Source organism: Enhydra lutris, unplaced genomic scaffold (assembly GCF_002288905.1).
Source record: "Enhydra lutris kenyoni isolate GAN:26980312 unplaced genomic scaffold, ASM228890v2 scaffoldscaffold6, whole genome shotgun sequence".
In the NCBI taxonomy this organism is placed as follows: Eukaryota; Metazoa; Chordata; class Mammalia; order Carnivora; family Mustelidae; genus Enhydra; species Enhydra lutris.
This window is the reverse complement of record NW_019154090.1, coordinates 31,266,952-31,280,708: the sequence shown is the minus strand read 5'-3', so window position 1 is coordinate 31,280,708 and position 13,757 is coordinate 31,266,952. Positions and strand designations below refer to the sequence as shown.

General features: G+C 38.6%; 1 protein-coding gene across 2 annotated transcripts in view; it reads left to right on the top strand.

The window, feature by feature from the left end:
* Positions 1-10,046, top strand: part of LOC111141391 (glycerophosphocholine phosphodiesterase 1) — a 52,971-nt gene extending 42,925 nt beyond the window's left edge. For both annotated transcript variants that reach the window (XM_022493902.1, XM_022493903.1), the window contains 3 exons: positions 19-154; positions 687-847; positions 6,625-10,046. In XM_022493902.1, coding sequence (XP_022349610.1) covers positions 19-154; positions 687-847; positions 6,625-6,814 — 487 coding nt within the window. In that variant the 3' untranslated portion in view covers positions 6,815-10,046. The remainder of the gene's footprint in view (positions 1-18; positions 155-686; positions 848-6,624) is intronic.
* The last annotated feature ends 3,711 nt before the right edge of the window (positions 10,047-13,757 follow it).

Here is a 13,757-nt window from a genome sequence, read left to right as displayed (position 1 = left end):
TTAAATTGTCTTTTTTAGGGTTCGGCAGAAGCAGAACAAATACCCCATATTATTTCTGACTCAAGGAAAATCTGATATTTACCCTGAACTCATGGACCTCAGATCTCGGACAACCCCCATTGCAATGAGCTTTGCACAGTTTGAAAACCTCCTAGTAAGTTATGCTTGCTTTTTTTTTTTTTTTAAGAAATGTCTGAGAGCAGTAGTAAATATGTTTTCATGTTATTTTACACATCTAATTGGTTAGTTTTGACACATTTATAACAATCTTATAGCTCTACTTAAATAAGGATATTAGATCTCATACTGAAAAGCAGTTAAATGAGCAACAAAATATTTTCTTGCAGGCCTAGGTCAAGTAAATTTTTGTAGGTCTTTTTTTTCTTTTAGTCTTTTTTTTTCTTTTAGTCTTTTTTTTTTTTTAATGTTAGTTCAGTTGACATTTAATATTAGGTTTTGGTGAGTTTTTATAGATTTCTGAGTGTATTTTATGAATCATCTAAAATGGCTAGACTGAAAAAATATGTTAGAAGTTTTTCTTCCAATTTATTTTATCAAATTTAAAGTTCTAACATTTTTTTTCTCTACTCACTCTACTTTGGGGAACATTGATGTAGATTATGACCCTTCAGCATTTGCAGTTAATAAGTTATTTTTTCATGAGTAACTAATTTTTCTTCTTTTAGGGGATCAATGCTCATACTGAAGACCTGCTCAGAAACCCATCCTATATTCAGGAGGCAAAAGCTAAGGGACTGGTCATATTCTGCTGGGGTGATGATACCAATGATCCCGAAAACAGAAAGAAACTGAAGGAACTTGGAGTTAATGGTCTAATTTATGATAGGTATTTGTTTTTCATGAAAAGTTTCCATGGATTGTTAGAAAAAAAATAGTTGTTTTATAAAATTAAAAATAATATTAAATTTAGTTAAGTTAAAATTCTGTAGTTCAGCCTGAGGTTTATCTTAACATTTGTCAGTGGAATTTTTCAAACTCTGGAGTATAGCACAGCCATGTGGGAAGCTTATTAAACATTTGGATAACTGGGCTCTATACCGGATGTACTGTCATCTTGAGGGTTGGGGGGCTGTCTCCCCCAGACCTCTCTGCACCAACTTTCTTGGGGATCTCATCCAGTTCTGTGTCTTTTCATACCTTTATTCTTTAATTTTTTTTTTTTTTAATCTCCAACCTTTGTGTCTTTCCCCTGACTGCCTAAACTCTTATATCCAGCTATCAATACCTAACCTTCCTATAGACTTATTTCAATATAAATGACAACTCAGTCTTTCCCGTTTCTCATTCCAAATCCTGGGAGTCTTTTGTGGCTCTCTTCTTAAACTCATACTCTAAAACCAGTCAGACGAATCTTTTTGATTCTGTCTTCAGAATATAACCTGAATGTATCCACTCACCGTATTTACCACTGTCACTGTCTGCTAAGACCAGCTCACTTCTCATGTGGCTTATTGAAGTCTGTCTGCTTACCGTCCACTCCTTTATCTACGCCTCCTTGCTCTCTGTTCCCGGCGCGGCAGCCAGAGTGGAGCCTGTTCTAACTGAAGTCAGATCCTGTTACTGCTTAAAACTCTACCACAGTTCTCTTTGTCACCTAGAGTAAAATCCAGAGTCCTTCCAAGGCCCCACGTGAGCTGATTGACATCTTTCTTCCTCCATCTCCTACCCCAACACACCCACACAAACATAAGCTCCACAAGGACAGGCTCTTTGCCTGTTTTGTTCACTTCTATATCTCCAAAAGTTAGAACAATATGTGACATGCAGTAGGGGCTCAAATATTTGTTGAACAAAAGTTTTTTCCTTTTTTAATAAGCTCCCTAGATGTTTATGATAGAAGTTTGAGAGCCACTGATCTGAGAGATTAAAAGATTTCTTAATATAAAGAAAGTTTGGCTTAGGTGGGATGTCATTTAGTCTGCTAAGGGATTAGCAGGCTTCGTAATACTTGAGCAACATCATATAAAGAATAAGTGATGAAATTCTTACAGGCCTGCTTTTAAAAATACTTTCCCTGAATTTAGTTCACTTTACTGTTTGTCCTATGTAGTTAATATCACTTATGATAGACCCTTCCAACTAATTAAAAGAAGATAAAATTTTTACAGTAACCATTTGAAAGAAATGCTGGCTTTAGCAAAATTTTTGAAGATTTTTCTTGGAGGAAGAGGAAGGAATGATTGCAAATATATTCTGGCAAGAAAATGGTTTGTGAGACAGATCCTTTGAAGGGCCTTAACTTGGTTGGAACCAAATTGTGACATGTAATGGAGAACAGGAAGATGCTTTGTGATATTAAAGGCCCTGAAGAAAGTGAGCTCTTTCTGGCCTGGGTCAGTAAGAATAATTTCAAAGAGGAAGCCTGGATTTGGATTTTGAGAGTGGCTGTTTGCTTTGACAGGATTTGAGTTTTAGGCAGAAGCAATAGTGTGACTCAGGGCAGGACTGTGTTGAAGGTGTGGAAGACGTTGAGGAGATAGCCTAGGACGGGGCTTCTGCTAGGGTCTGTTAGGGTTGTGTTTACCTGCAAAAGTTTGGGGGTTTTTAAAATGTTTTAGTTAAACAAGTGTGTGTGTGTGCAAGGTTTACAATAAAAGCCAGCAGTTCCCTATGCCTATCCCTTTCATTGTTTTTAGCTGAGTTCTTGTGCCTGAATGTTTTTTACTGAGAGAGAGCGAGCGCGCAGCACATGCAGGCACAGAGTGGGGGGCATAGGGAGAGGAAGTCTTAAGCAAACTCTTGCCCAGTGTGTGGAACCTGTCTCATGACCTGAGGTTATGACCTAAGCCAAAATCACGCTTAACCAATTGAGCCACCCAGGTGCCCCACCCTAATGTTTTTTTTAGCTGTTTCTTTTGGCACATAATGTGGTTATGCTATTATTTTTCTTATTGTCAAATCTAGACATAACAGGGAAGGTTTTGAACAATTCATGATTTTGGAGCCTTTGATCTCTTTTACGTTGGGGGAATTGTTCATGAGAGTGGGTGTTTTAGTTGATCAAAACTGATTTTTTTCTCTTCTTTCCAAAGGCAGTAACATATTATAGATTTTACATTTAATCGTGGTTTTATGGTACATTATCTCATATAAAGAGCTATGTTTGATATGCTGGTATTTGGAATTTTTGCATTTTTGATAGAGTAAGATGACCTTTAAATTTACCTTTCTCAACTGGTTGTTGTCTCATTTTGGTATGGGGAAAATACTGCCTCAGTAATTAGGCAGTGTTTCCTCTTTTTATTAAAAAAATTACTGTACCTGCTCAAATGATTAAAAAATAAATTCAGTAACAAACACAACCGTTTAAAGAATGTTATCATTAGATTTGAGGTCTCCCATATGCCTCTCCCTAATCCAATTCCTTATCTCCTCCCTCAGATAAAACTGCTTATCAAATTATTATTCTCTTTGTAAAAATTTTAAATTCTGTTTCTATCACTAAATAATATATTATCTTTAAACTTTATTTGTACTTTTTTCTCACTTGTGATAATGTTCTTAAAATTAACCTATTTGTTGTATATACCTATAATTTGTTCAACTTTGTGGCTGTATAATACTCATGGCTATGTCTCTATTACAATTTATTCTGTATGAGAACATTTAGGTAGTTGCTAGGTTTTTGCTTTTGCAGTGTTTGCTGTAAACATTGTTGAACCAGGCCTTCTAGAAAACATGTGTAGAATTTCTCTAGGCCAATGACTTTCAAACCTTCTTGACCCAACCCAGCTAGAAATGCATTCTACATTATGACAAGGTGCACACATTGATACGTATATCTACAAGTACGTACCTGAAACAGAATTTTAAAAATAATGGCCCTCGGACATTTTCTGTTTGTATGTGTACTTTTGAAATGCTAGTCCATTTTGCCGCTGGCCTTCATGTTTTTAAATGCTAGTCTTAACTTTGCAAAGTTGTTTTGCAACCCATTGTAAGGTGTCTGTGGGTCATGTATTAGAAGAGTATGTAAGGATTAATGTCCTGTGGAGTGGATGGTTCTGTATTCCTTGGTTCTGTACCCATTGTAGCCTGCTACCAGTTCTCAGGAGAAGGCCAGTGCGTAACAAACTGTCTACCTGACAATTTATTATCATCAACACATGGTTAAGCCGTGTGTAAGTAGGATTCTGAATCAGGCCTGCTAGGGCGCTCTGTCCTTAGGGTACAATGCTGGTCCAGTGGCATTGGCCCTCTTGGAGTGACGGTAGTCCCCCACACGCCTTCCTTTTTACTCAGACTGCTCCTAGACTCACTGACTTCTTTGGGTACTGCTGTCATCCTGAGTGAAGACTGCTCCCTGACTGTTCCTGTGTCAGAGCTCCCATCTCCTGTAGTCCTGATCTTTCCCCTTCCCTGTCATTTTTATGGAACACATCCTTTAGTATCTTCTTGAGAAAGGAAGACAGGGAAGTAAATGTTTGGTCTTGCATGCCTGGAAGTATTGTGGCTGGGCATAAAATTTCGTGTTAGGAATAATTTTCTTTTAGAATTTTAAAAGCATTTCTCTGTCACATTCACAGTTTCGGTGTTACTATTGAGGAGTGTGAAGCCATGTTGATTCTTGTTCCTGCACATGTGATTTCTTTGTTTCCTATCTGGAAGCTTACAGAGTCTTCTTTTTGTCATCAGTGTTATAAAATTTCATAGAGATGGATCTTGGTGTGGGTCTCCTTCCATCCCTTGTGCTGGGCACACAGCAGCCCATTTAATCTGTTGATATGTGTCTTTGAAGACACAGAGATTTTGTGAATTATCCTTTGATTTTTGTCTCTTCTGTTTTTCTGGGTTCTCCCCCCTCCCGCCCGTTATAGAAATCCTTTAGTTTACATACTATTCACTCTTGGACCAGACTTCTAATTCTTACGTTTTCTCCTATTTCCTATCTTTGTCTTTTTGCTCTACTTGGAAAGATTTTGCCAACCTTATCATCCACCGTTCTATTGCGTTTTTTCTGTCTTTAATTTTAAGAACTGTCTTTTTTCTCTGAATGCTCTTTTTTCTTCTACGTATAACATCCTGTTTTGGTTCAGTGAACTATTTCTGTGAAGGCATCAAGGACTTCTTTTGTGTCTTTGGAATTTTTTTCTCTTTGACTCACTATCTTACATGTTAGAAGCTTTCCTCGGTTGTTGGGAAATCCTTGGCTGCTTCTCATGGTAAGAAACTGGGATCTAAATGCTTGTTAGAGGCTCCTGAATGTGTGAATGGGGCTTGTTAACTTGGATTTCACTGAGGGGTGATCTGGGTGGCCTGTTTGGTCATAGTTCTGCTGTCAGTAGATTTAGAACTTTACTTTTTGGCTGACCAGATTCCTCACAGAAGAGTCTATATAAACTACCTAGAGGACCCAGATCTGGCTCCCAGGGTTCTTGGGATTCAGGTAAGGGAAGAGAGCTGGGGAAGGGAGGGCATGTCTCTGAATTTTGCATGTGTTATATGTATGGACTGTCTCTAATTCCCCTGGTGCTGGTGGCTTTTGTAAAACGCCCAAACCCTCACCTGGTGGTCTAGTCCTCCATTCCAAGAGGTTTTCTGTTAAGTTCTCGAAATCAAATCAACCTAAGTGGGGGAGCGGGGTGCCGGGCAGCCTTCATGGCAGGAAGTTAGAAGGAAGGGAGATGTTTAATGCCGCTCAAGAGCCTTTACTCATCCTCCCTGTTTTAGCTGCCACCCCCCTCTTTCCCCAGTTCTAGGGGAATCTGGTGCTGCTTTTAACTCAGCCTTTTCATGTTTTCCACTACTGGCTTGTGATTTGGCCTTTTATGTTCTGCTAACTGAAACACTTTGTTATTACTTATGCATCTGTTTTCCAGCTTCCAAAATTTTGTTGCTGTGTGTCTCTTTTTTTTCCCCCCCATACGCATGGATTCTTTTAAAATCCTTTTATTTTCTTTTTAATGGAATATACAGAGAACGTATAGTTGCTTCTGATTTTGGTCTGATATCTTGACCCAGAGGTCACTTCTCACTCTCTTAGAAATTCTTTCCTACTATGATGTCACAACGACCTCTGCTGTAGCATGAGTTGCCTGGCCCTCACATTTAGGCCTGAAAGGCCATCCTCTCTCTGCTGATGGGCAGTGCAGTGCTGCCGTTGTCACATGGGACTTTTTCTGGCCTTTCAACTAGAGGTACCTTGGCCTAGGCTGCACAACTTTAGGACAGTTCTCACAGTCCAGATCTTCAGTGCTTTGAAGTCACAACTGGGTATGAATTCCAACCCTGCCTCTTAATAGCTTCCCATCGGTAAAATGCGGCATTGCCAGTTGCTTGGCTTGGAGAGAAGATACCTGACGAATCAGTCACTAGTAAACTACAGGTTTATTTCATTTTCTGATTCAGTTGCTTTGTAATCCATTCTTTTTCATTATGGGCACAAAAGGAAATGCTGCTATTCTGTGTTGTTGGAAAGATGGAAGAGAAGTATTTTTAAACTGAACTGATAACTTACATCTTTTAAAAGGGAGGTGGGCTCTCGTACAATGGATATTCCAGGCATTCTGTAATCAGATTGCCCTGAAAAGGTTAAGGCAGACGGATCTTATGTAGACCATAAAATTGTACTATTTTTTGTGTTTTGTGTTTGTTTCATCATAGGATATATGATTGGATGCCTGAACAGCCAAATATATTCCAAGTGGAGCAGTTGGAACGCCTGAAGCAAGAATTGCCAGAGCTTAAGAGCTGTTTGTGTCCCACTGTTAGCCGCTTTGTTCCCTCATCTCTGTGTGGGGAGCCTGATATCCATGTGGATGCCAACGGCATCGATAATGTTGAGAGTGCTTAGTTCTTACTGGACAGAGGCCATCTGGGGGCATGCACCACTGTTCTGGGTATTCCCTTTTCATCGTCGAGCATCGTCTTATCTACGCCTTCTAGGTTTCTCCGTCCAATGAAGCAATAATGAAGTATTTTACTCTTTTCACTACAATTCTTGCTCGAATTTCAAGTATGCTATTTAAAATCACTTGGCCAGGTATAATTACCAGTCAGTCTCTTTCCAGTGAGAAAATTTATTGGTTGGCAAACATATTAAACGAAATATCTAAACATATAATGTTAAACAGATGTTCATTAAAAGCATAGTGCTTTGAAATTAACTATATAAATATCTTATATTTACAGTTCTTACAGCTTTCATTTGATCAGGTCTGAAACATTTAGCACTTGGGGAACATGACTATGCATAATTATACCTGACCATGGAAAAAATAAGTACCTCAAATGCATGCATTTGCACTGGTGATTCCAACTGCACAAATCTTTGTGCCATCTATGTATATATGTATTTTTTACATGGATTGACATGCACAGACAACATTTCCATTCAGTATGAACCTTGAGGTTGCTGCCATTCTCCCACTTAACCAAACCAATGCCTGTGTAAACAGCCTGGAGGTGATCCTTGAAAACTTGCTTCATAAGTCTTTCAAAATTTGTTTTGCATAAATGTTAAAATGCTGCAGGGTAATTTAATGTATAAAATACTAGAAGTATGTCTATGTAGTTAATAGAGTAGATCATAATGTATAAATCCTATTGAGTGCATGCTTTAGGTTTTAAGCATGAGATTATACGTGTTTACTGTAAGTCCTTGCATCTGTGGTGCTAGGTGAGTGTGAGAAGGTGTCAAGGACTGAAAATATTTTGTTGCTAAAAAAAAAAAAAAAGCCTGTTTGTAGGCATTTTCAGTATGCTTATTTTAAGTGTCTCTCACTACCTATTACACACCGTTGCTTTGTGGGTTTGTTGTGTGTGTATTGTACAGTAGTTAAATCTCCATGCAGAAAAATAAATGTCCTGAATTCTCATATTGGTATTCTTTATTGGTTAATGTATATGAGGCATGTAATTTATTTAGAAATGTAGAAGAGCCTTCTAAATGTATGTGTGTGTTTTTAGGATTATACAAAGGTTTCTTTAGTTAGATACTGATTGTTTTGGCATAACTGTAACTTAAGAATGAATGTTAAATAAAATATACAGATTTATTTTCTTCCTTATAAAACGAAATTTCAAGAAGGTATTACTTTTGTAGAATTGATTCTATACTATTATAATGAGAAATTGGAATTTAAGAATTGGAATCCTGCCCTAAAGTGATGGTTTCTTTGCATCTACTTTTTCCTGCGTGTTCTTCACTAGGCAACTTACTCACGCACTGACATATTTTAGTACTAGCTGAGAACCTAAGATTTGGAATTACACGTTGTATCTTTTTATTTTTTAAAGCCAAACAATGCAATTGTGGTTTAGTCTTAATTGTGTGAAGACAGGCTTTGAACTCCTGTGCTGTTGGGCTGTAACACCATTATATTTAATGGAAAAGAGTTTAGGAAATGCAGTCTTCTGTAAGTGTTCTATATACTTTTCCCACGTTGAATGAGATTTTCCCATGCTTTGGTGTGAGTTAGGCAGTTTTAGAAAACTCCTAAAAAGGAATTCATTTTCTTTGTCTGTAGACCTTTGTACAATACAGTGACCATTACCTTATGGTAACTTGATCAGCCATAGGTGTGCGTTTCTGATCTTGTTCGTTTGCTCTCCTCCCTTCTGCCTTTCCATCCAGTGGCAATGCAGCTCCATGTTGAAGACTCACAGACCATTAAAGGAAAGGAGAGGTGATGGGGAGAGGGGGGAGTTTCCTGAACAGTGTAATTTGCAGCGAAGAACTTACAAGGACTACTTATGCCCCAAACAGAACCTCACTGCTCCCTTTCTTTCCTGTCCCTTCCCAACCTTGCAAACCAGGGTTAGCAGACAGTTGAAGCATAGCAGTAGCTCCCCGTTGCTAAAGGACTGAGTCTAGGCTTCCTTATCACTAACTGTTGCCCTGTACACTCTGCTCCGGCCACATTATACCCATGGTAGGCCCTGGCCATGCCATGCTCCTACACTATGCCCTGTCTGTAGCCATGTGCCCTCTGCCTGGAAGCCCTCTCCTCCCCACAGACACTGTCTCCCTGCCACACTCCTTTCTGCTGAGCCATCAGCCTCTCTGGAGTTCTTGCTGGAAGTTAAGCAGAAAGGTGTGAATCCATCTCTTACTCCATAGCCGTATGCTCGTACCTTGATCATGCCTTGCGTCCTAGCACATTCTTAAGTAGACGTAGTTGTTCGTCTCACCTACCAGGCTGCGGGCTCTTTCAAGGGCAGGGAACCCGTCTTACTCTCTATTTCCACAGTGCGCGTAACACGGTAGAGAATAAATGTTGGAATTGTTGGGATAATATAATTTGTATCAAATGTCCTTTTGAATTAAGAGATTTAATTATGTTTACTAAGAATGTAAACTTTGGTTTACATTTTTTGACAGTTGGAACAGTTTGTTGATGTCCATTTTAAATGTAGAGGTATAATGTTAAAATCATTTTATATTTTCTGGAAATCGAGTGCAATGTTCGATAAAATGCCGCCGTTGTTCTCTGGTGTTTTCTACTCTCTGGAATTATGTACTGTAACTGACTGGATGTAAATTTGAGGAATACAGCTCATTCCTGTGTTGGTAGTGCCTAAGGGCTACCACAGCCACCCATGACCTCACTCCCATCGTCCCTTGTGTTTTCGCCCCTCCAAACCCCACACTTACGCCTACCTCAGTGCCGCTTTCCTTGTCCGAAATGCCTTCTCTGTCTTCCCTCTGTGTCCAGCTCAGGTGCCACCACCTCCATAAAACTTGGCTCAGCTTTTGATCAGAATCATGATGCAATCAAATGCTTACAGCCTGTCAATCTCACGACTTCATTTCGCAGCTGGGCTGCTAAACCCAGGGAAGTTAACTGACTTACCAGGTTGGGACTAAAACTGGGTTTTGTGATTCCTAACCCCGTGTTCTTAAACTACGCTGCCTTCTGAATTCTTGTGGCATTTGTTAGCATGTGCTTTCTACGGTCTTTTTATGTGCCTGTTCTATTTCCCTAAGATTGTAAGCCCCTTAAGGGCAGGGACTTCTTTGCATTTCTAGCACTGCTATCATGTTCTCTCCTTAGGTATGAACTAGACAAATAAATGGCGGTGGCAACGATCCTAGTTTCCTCACTCAGATTGTTTCACAGTCTGCATACAGTTTTGTATGGCCTGCTTGGCTATGTCGTCTGGAGTGTGTGTGCTCGTGTGCATGCGTGTGCATGTGTGTCTGCATGTACCCTCGTGGAGTTCCCACTCTGCCCCAGTTGTTTAAGGTCACAGACAGGTTACCGTAAACCAATTTTCTGCTCCGTGCTGAATGAGGACAACTGTGGGACCCAATGGAAGGTGAGGTCTAGTTTCTCCCGCAGGCCTGGTTGGCCCTCCCTGGGCTGATAGACCTAAGTCCTGCAGCTGGTGGTCTGGGAGTGCGGGATGTGCTGCCTCGGGTAGGACTCAGGTGACCTGTGGGCCCGCTGTCTCATTAACCCTGGTGGAGCGTCACTGCCCTTTGTGCCTCGGTGCTTCCTCTTCACAGCTGACCACATTCTGTCTCACGTTTCTACTGGTTTGGTAGTCTGGGTTGGCAGTGGAGGCCTTTAATTCATATTTGGATATAACTCACTCTTTTTGCATGTTAGGTTTGGATTGTGTATTTTGGGGGTAGGAAGCAAAACGTACATATGAAGAACATTGATTATTTTGTTGTTCCTGAGTGGAAGTCTATTCAAATATAATCTGAGTTTATATAGTTTGAGAAATGGATTTGAAATGTTTAAAATGCAAGAGAGCATATGATTAAGAGCGTTTTATATTTTCTGTGTGTTGGAGATTAGGAAGAGATAATAGGTTAAAGCAAGGCTCTTGAGCCATTGCAGAATGGAGTGGATAGAGGTCAGGGTAGTTGTGAAGCCTCTTTGGGGTATGGCCTTTGTAAACTCAGAGGCCAGGGTAGTAGTTGTGGAGTGTTGAGAGAATGAAGGAACCATCCCGATAATGGAAAGGATTTTTTTTTTTAATGGATTTTAAAGGAAAATTAGGGAAATGTACTTTTTAAAAAATTTTATTTAATTTTTTTCAGTGTTCCAAAATTCATCGTTTATACACACACCCAGAGAAATGTACTTTAAAATAATGAGGAAAGTAGTATTGGTACAGGAATAATAAATACAAAGATTAGTTTATCTAATCCTCTACTAAATTGGTCCAGACATCCATCTTACCTGCTCAGACCAAAAACAGAAATGCAGATGGGGTAAGTGAGTTTCTGAAACTTAACTTGCACGTGTGCAAAGCTAAACTAATGTAATGTCACAGGAGGAAAACTTAAAAGTGTATAGCAAAAGTCTGTCCCAGCGTTTCAAATGTGTCTCTCTGCAGCCTGGATTTCTCCTGTTAAGCTCAGATTCACACCTCTAGCTCTGTGTCCGCATCTTCACTTGGAGGTGTAATGGGCACCTCACGTGTGTACCGCCAAAACGCTCTTCTTCCTTCCTGTAAAACTGCTCCCATCCCACTTCCTCCAGTGATCTATGTCACAGTCAGCGATACTCAGGAGTATTACACTAATCACAAGTTACCAGTAAGAAAGAGCTCATGGAACTTTATATTATGATATGTGATAGGTCAGTTGCCTGTTTCTTTTCAATTAAAAAAGAAATCGTCCATGTATTCTTTTGCTTAATAGCATAGAATCATCTTTTGTGCCAGAAAAGTCTCCTTGGGATTTTTTTGAACAGTGTTGGATTGATTTTCTAGATTAATATGTGGGAAGGATTAATGTTTTAAAAATAGGGTTTTCCAGAACACAGTGTGCCTCCATTTTTTTCAGAATTTTTACGTCTTCTCGGAAAATGAGTTTTTTCATTTACGTGTTGTATACTTTTTCTTACATTTGAAAGAATGAGTTTTAATTCCCATTTTCCTTACATATCTTCTTCAATAATACACAGTTAATTTTTGTTTATTGATCTCATCTGTAGCTACTCTGCTGAATTCAGTCAAATTATTTGTTATTTAAGTATCTGGGATTTTCTAGTTAATCGTATCTGCAAGTACATTTTTCTAATTTTTTAAAATCACAGCTTTTTCTTTATCTTGTCTTATTTCAGTAACTAAAAACAATTGTAGGCATCCTTGTTTCTTTACTGACTGTAATGGGAAATAGTATGATGGCTTCTGGGGTTTCTATCAAATTAAGGAAATTTCTTCTTGATTTGCTAAAGAATCTCTTCTTCGACCCCAACCCCTCTCCACCCCCAAGGCGTAGGTGTGGAATTTATTCAGTGAGTGTTTGAGGAGTTAGAAAACAATCATAGTTTTTCACTTAATCTGTTAATTTTTCATGAAGTGAATGATGCTGATACGTTTTCTAATGTTGCATTACCCTTCAATAATTGGTATAAAACCTATTGTTCTTTTGACAGTGATTGATCCGTTTAGAATTTATTATCTATATTCATAAATGAGATTGACTTAGTTTTCTTCTGCTATTTATGTCTAGTTTTAGAGACCATCAGGATCGCTTTATAAAGTCACTTGAGTTAGCCTTTCAGGTTTTTCTGTCATGTGGAACAGTGTGTATAATGTTAGTATCCTCTGTTGATGGTTTGATAAGCACCCCTATAAAACTACATATTTTCAAGTGTTTCTTTTCTGCCCTCACAGTTTCTTCTTTAGTCATAGCCTGTTTGTGTTCTCTACTTTTTTATTAAATTTATATTTGGGGGGAAAAGCAGGCAGTTTTCCTAGATTTTAAAAAAATTATTTGTCTACATACAACCATATGTTGTATGTAGTCTGTATTAGTGTGGTGTATATATTATATAACATGTAATACATATACACACATACAAATACTGGATATCATATATATGTAAAATCTTCTGAGATACAATCACTTTTTTGTTTTTAATATTTTCTTTGACATGAAGTAGGGAGTTATCCTTGATTAGATTGCCAAAGATCTTTTTTTTTAAAACTAGGCTTTAGTAGTATTGAGCAATGTTTTTACTATTTCATTAATCACCGCTCTTAAATTTAGTGTGTAAAATTCTACCTAATTTGGATTTATTTTGTACCTGTTCTTGCTCCTTGAGTTCAATCTATCGCAATACTAAAAACAGTCCTGATTCTATAGCAGCAGAATAATAGACTTGACCTTGGAAAAATATGTTTTAGTAGAAGGGGAACAAGAACTACTTTTTGAAAAAGGAAAAAAAAATCTGCATAAGGAGCTGTTTTTCTGTAATAATGGAAGTATGCACCATGTAAAGTATGAACCTTATATTTTAGTTTTTAGCTAGTCTGATTGAACGGAATTCCCTTATGTTGTAATTCTTTAAGGGATAACCATGACCAAATATTTTGCCAAGGGCTTGTTTAGGAGAATAAAGCAGCTTCTGTCTTCAACGTGCTTATTATTTAGTTGAGGTATTACATGTTTTAAAAAATGAAAGATTGGGGGCACCTGGGTGATTTGAAGGTAGGGCTCCTTGGCTAAAACATTTGAGATGCCTATCAGACCTGTGGGGGGTCGGGGATGGTGTCGGGGGTGGTGAGGAGGACATGATTGATTTCCTCAGTGTTGTCTTCCAGGTCACTTGTTTACTTTCACTGTATCTAGCTATTTTTGTTTCCTCTTTTTGTGGTTTGCCCATTTTCCCTGTATATTTGGAGAAAAGATTTGTTTGTTATTTTGTTTTGTTTTGGCACAAACTCACCAAATCATCATACGGTGTTAAAATTCCCGCCATCCCAGAGCATCGTGGTATAGGTTCCTCCTCCCCAGAGGGTGCCAGAGTTAATGTGTGTGGTGTGTGTGG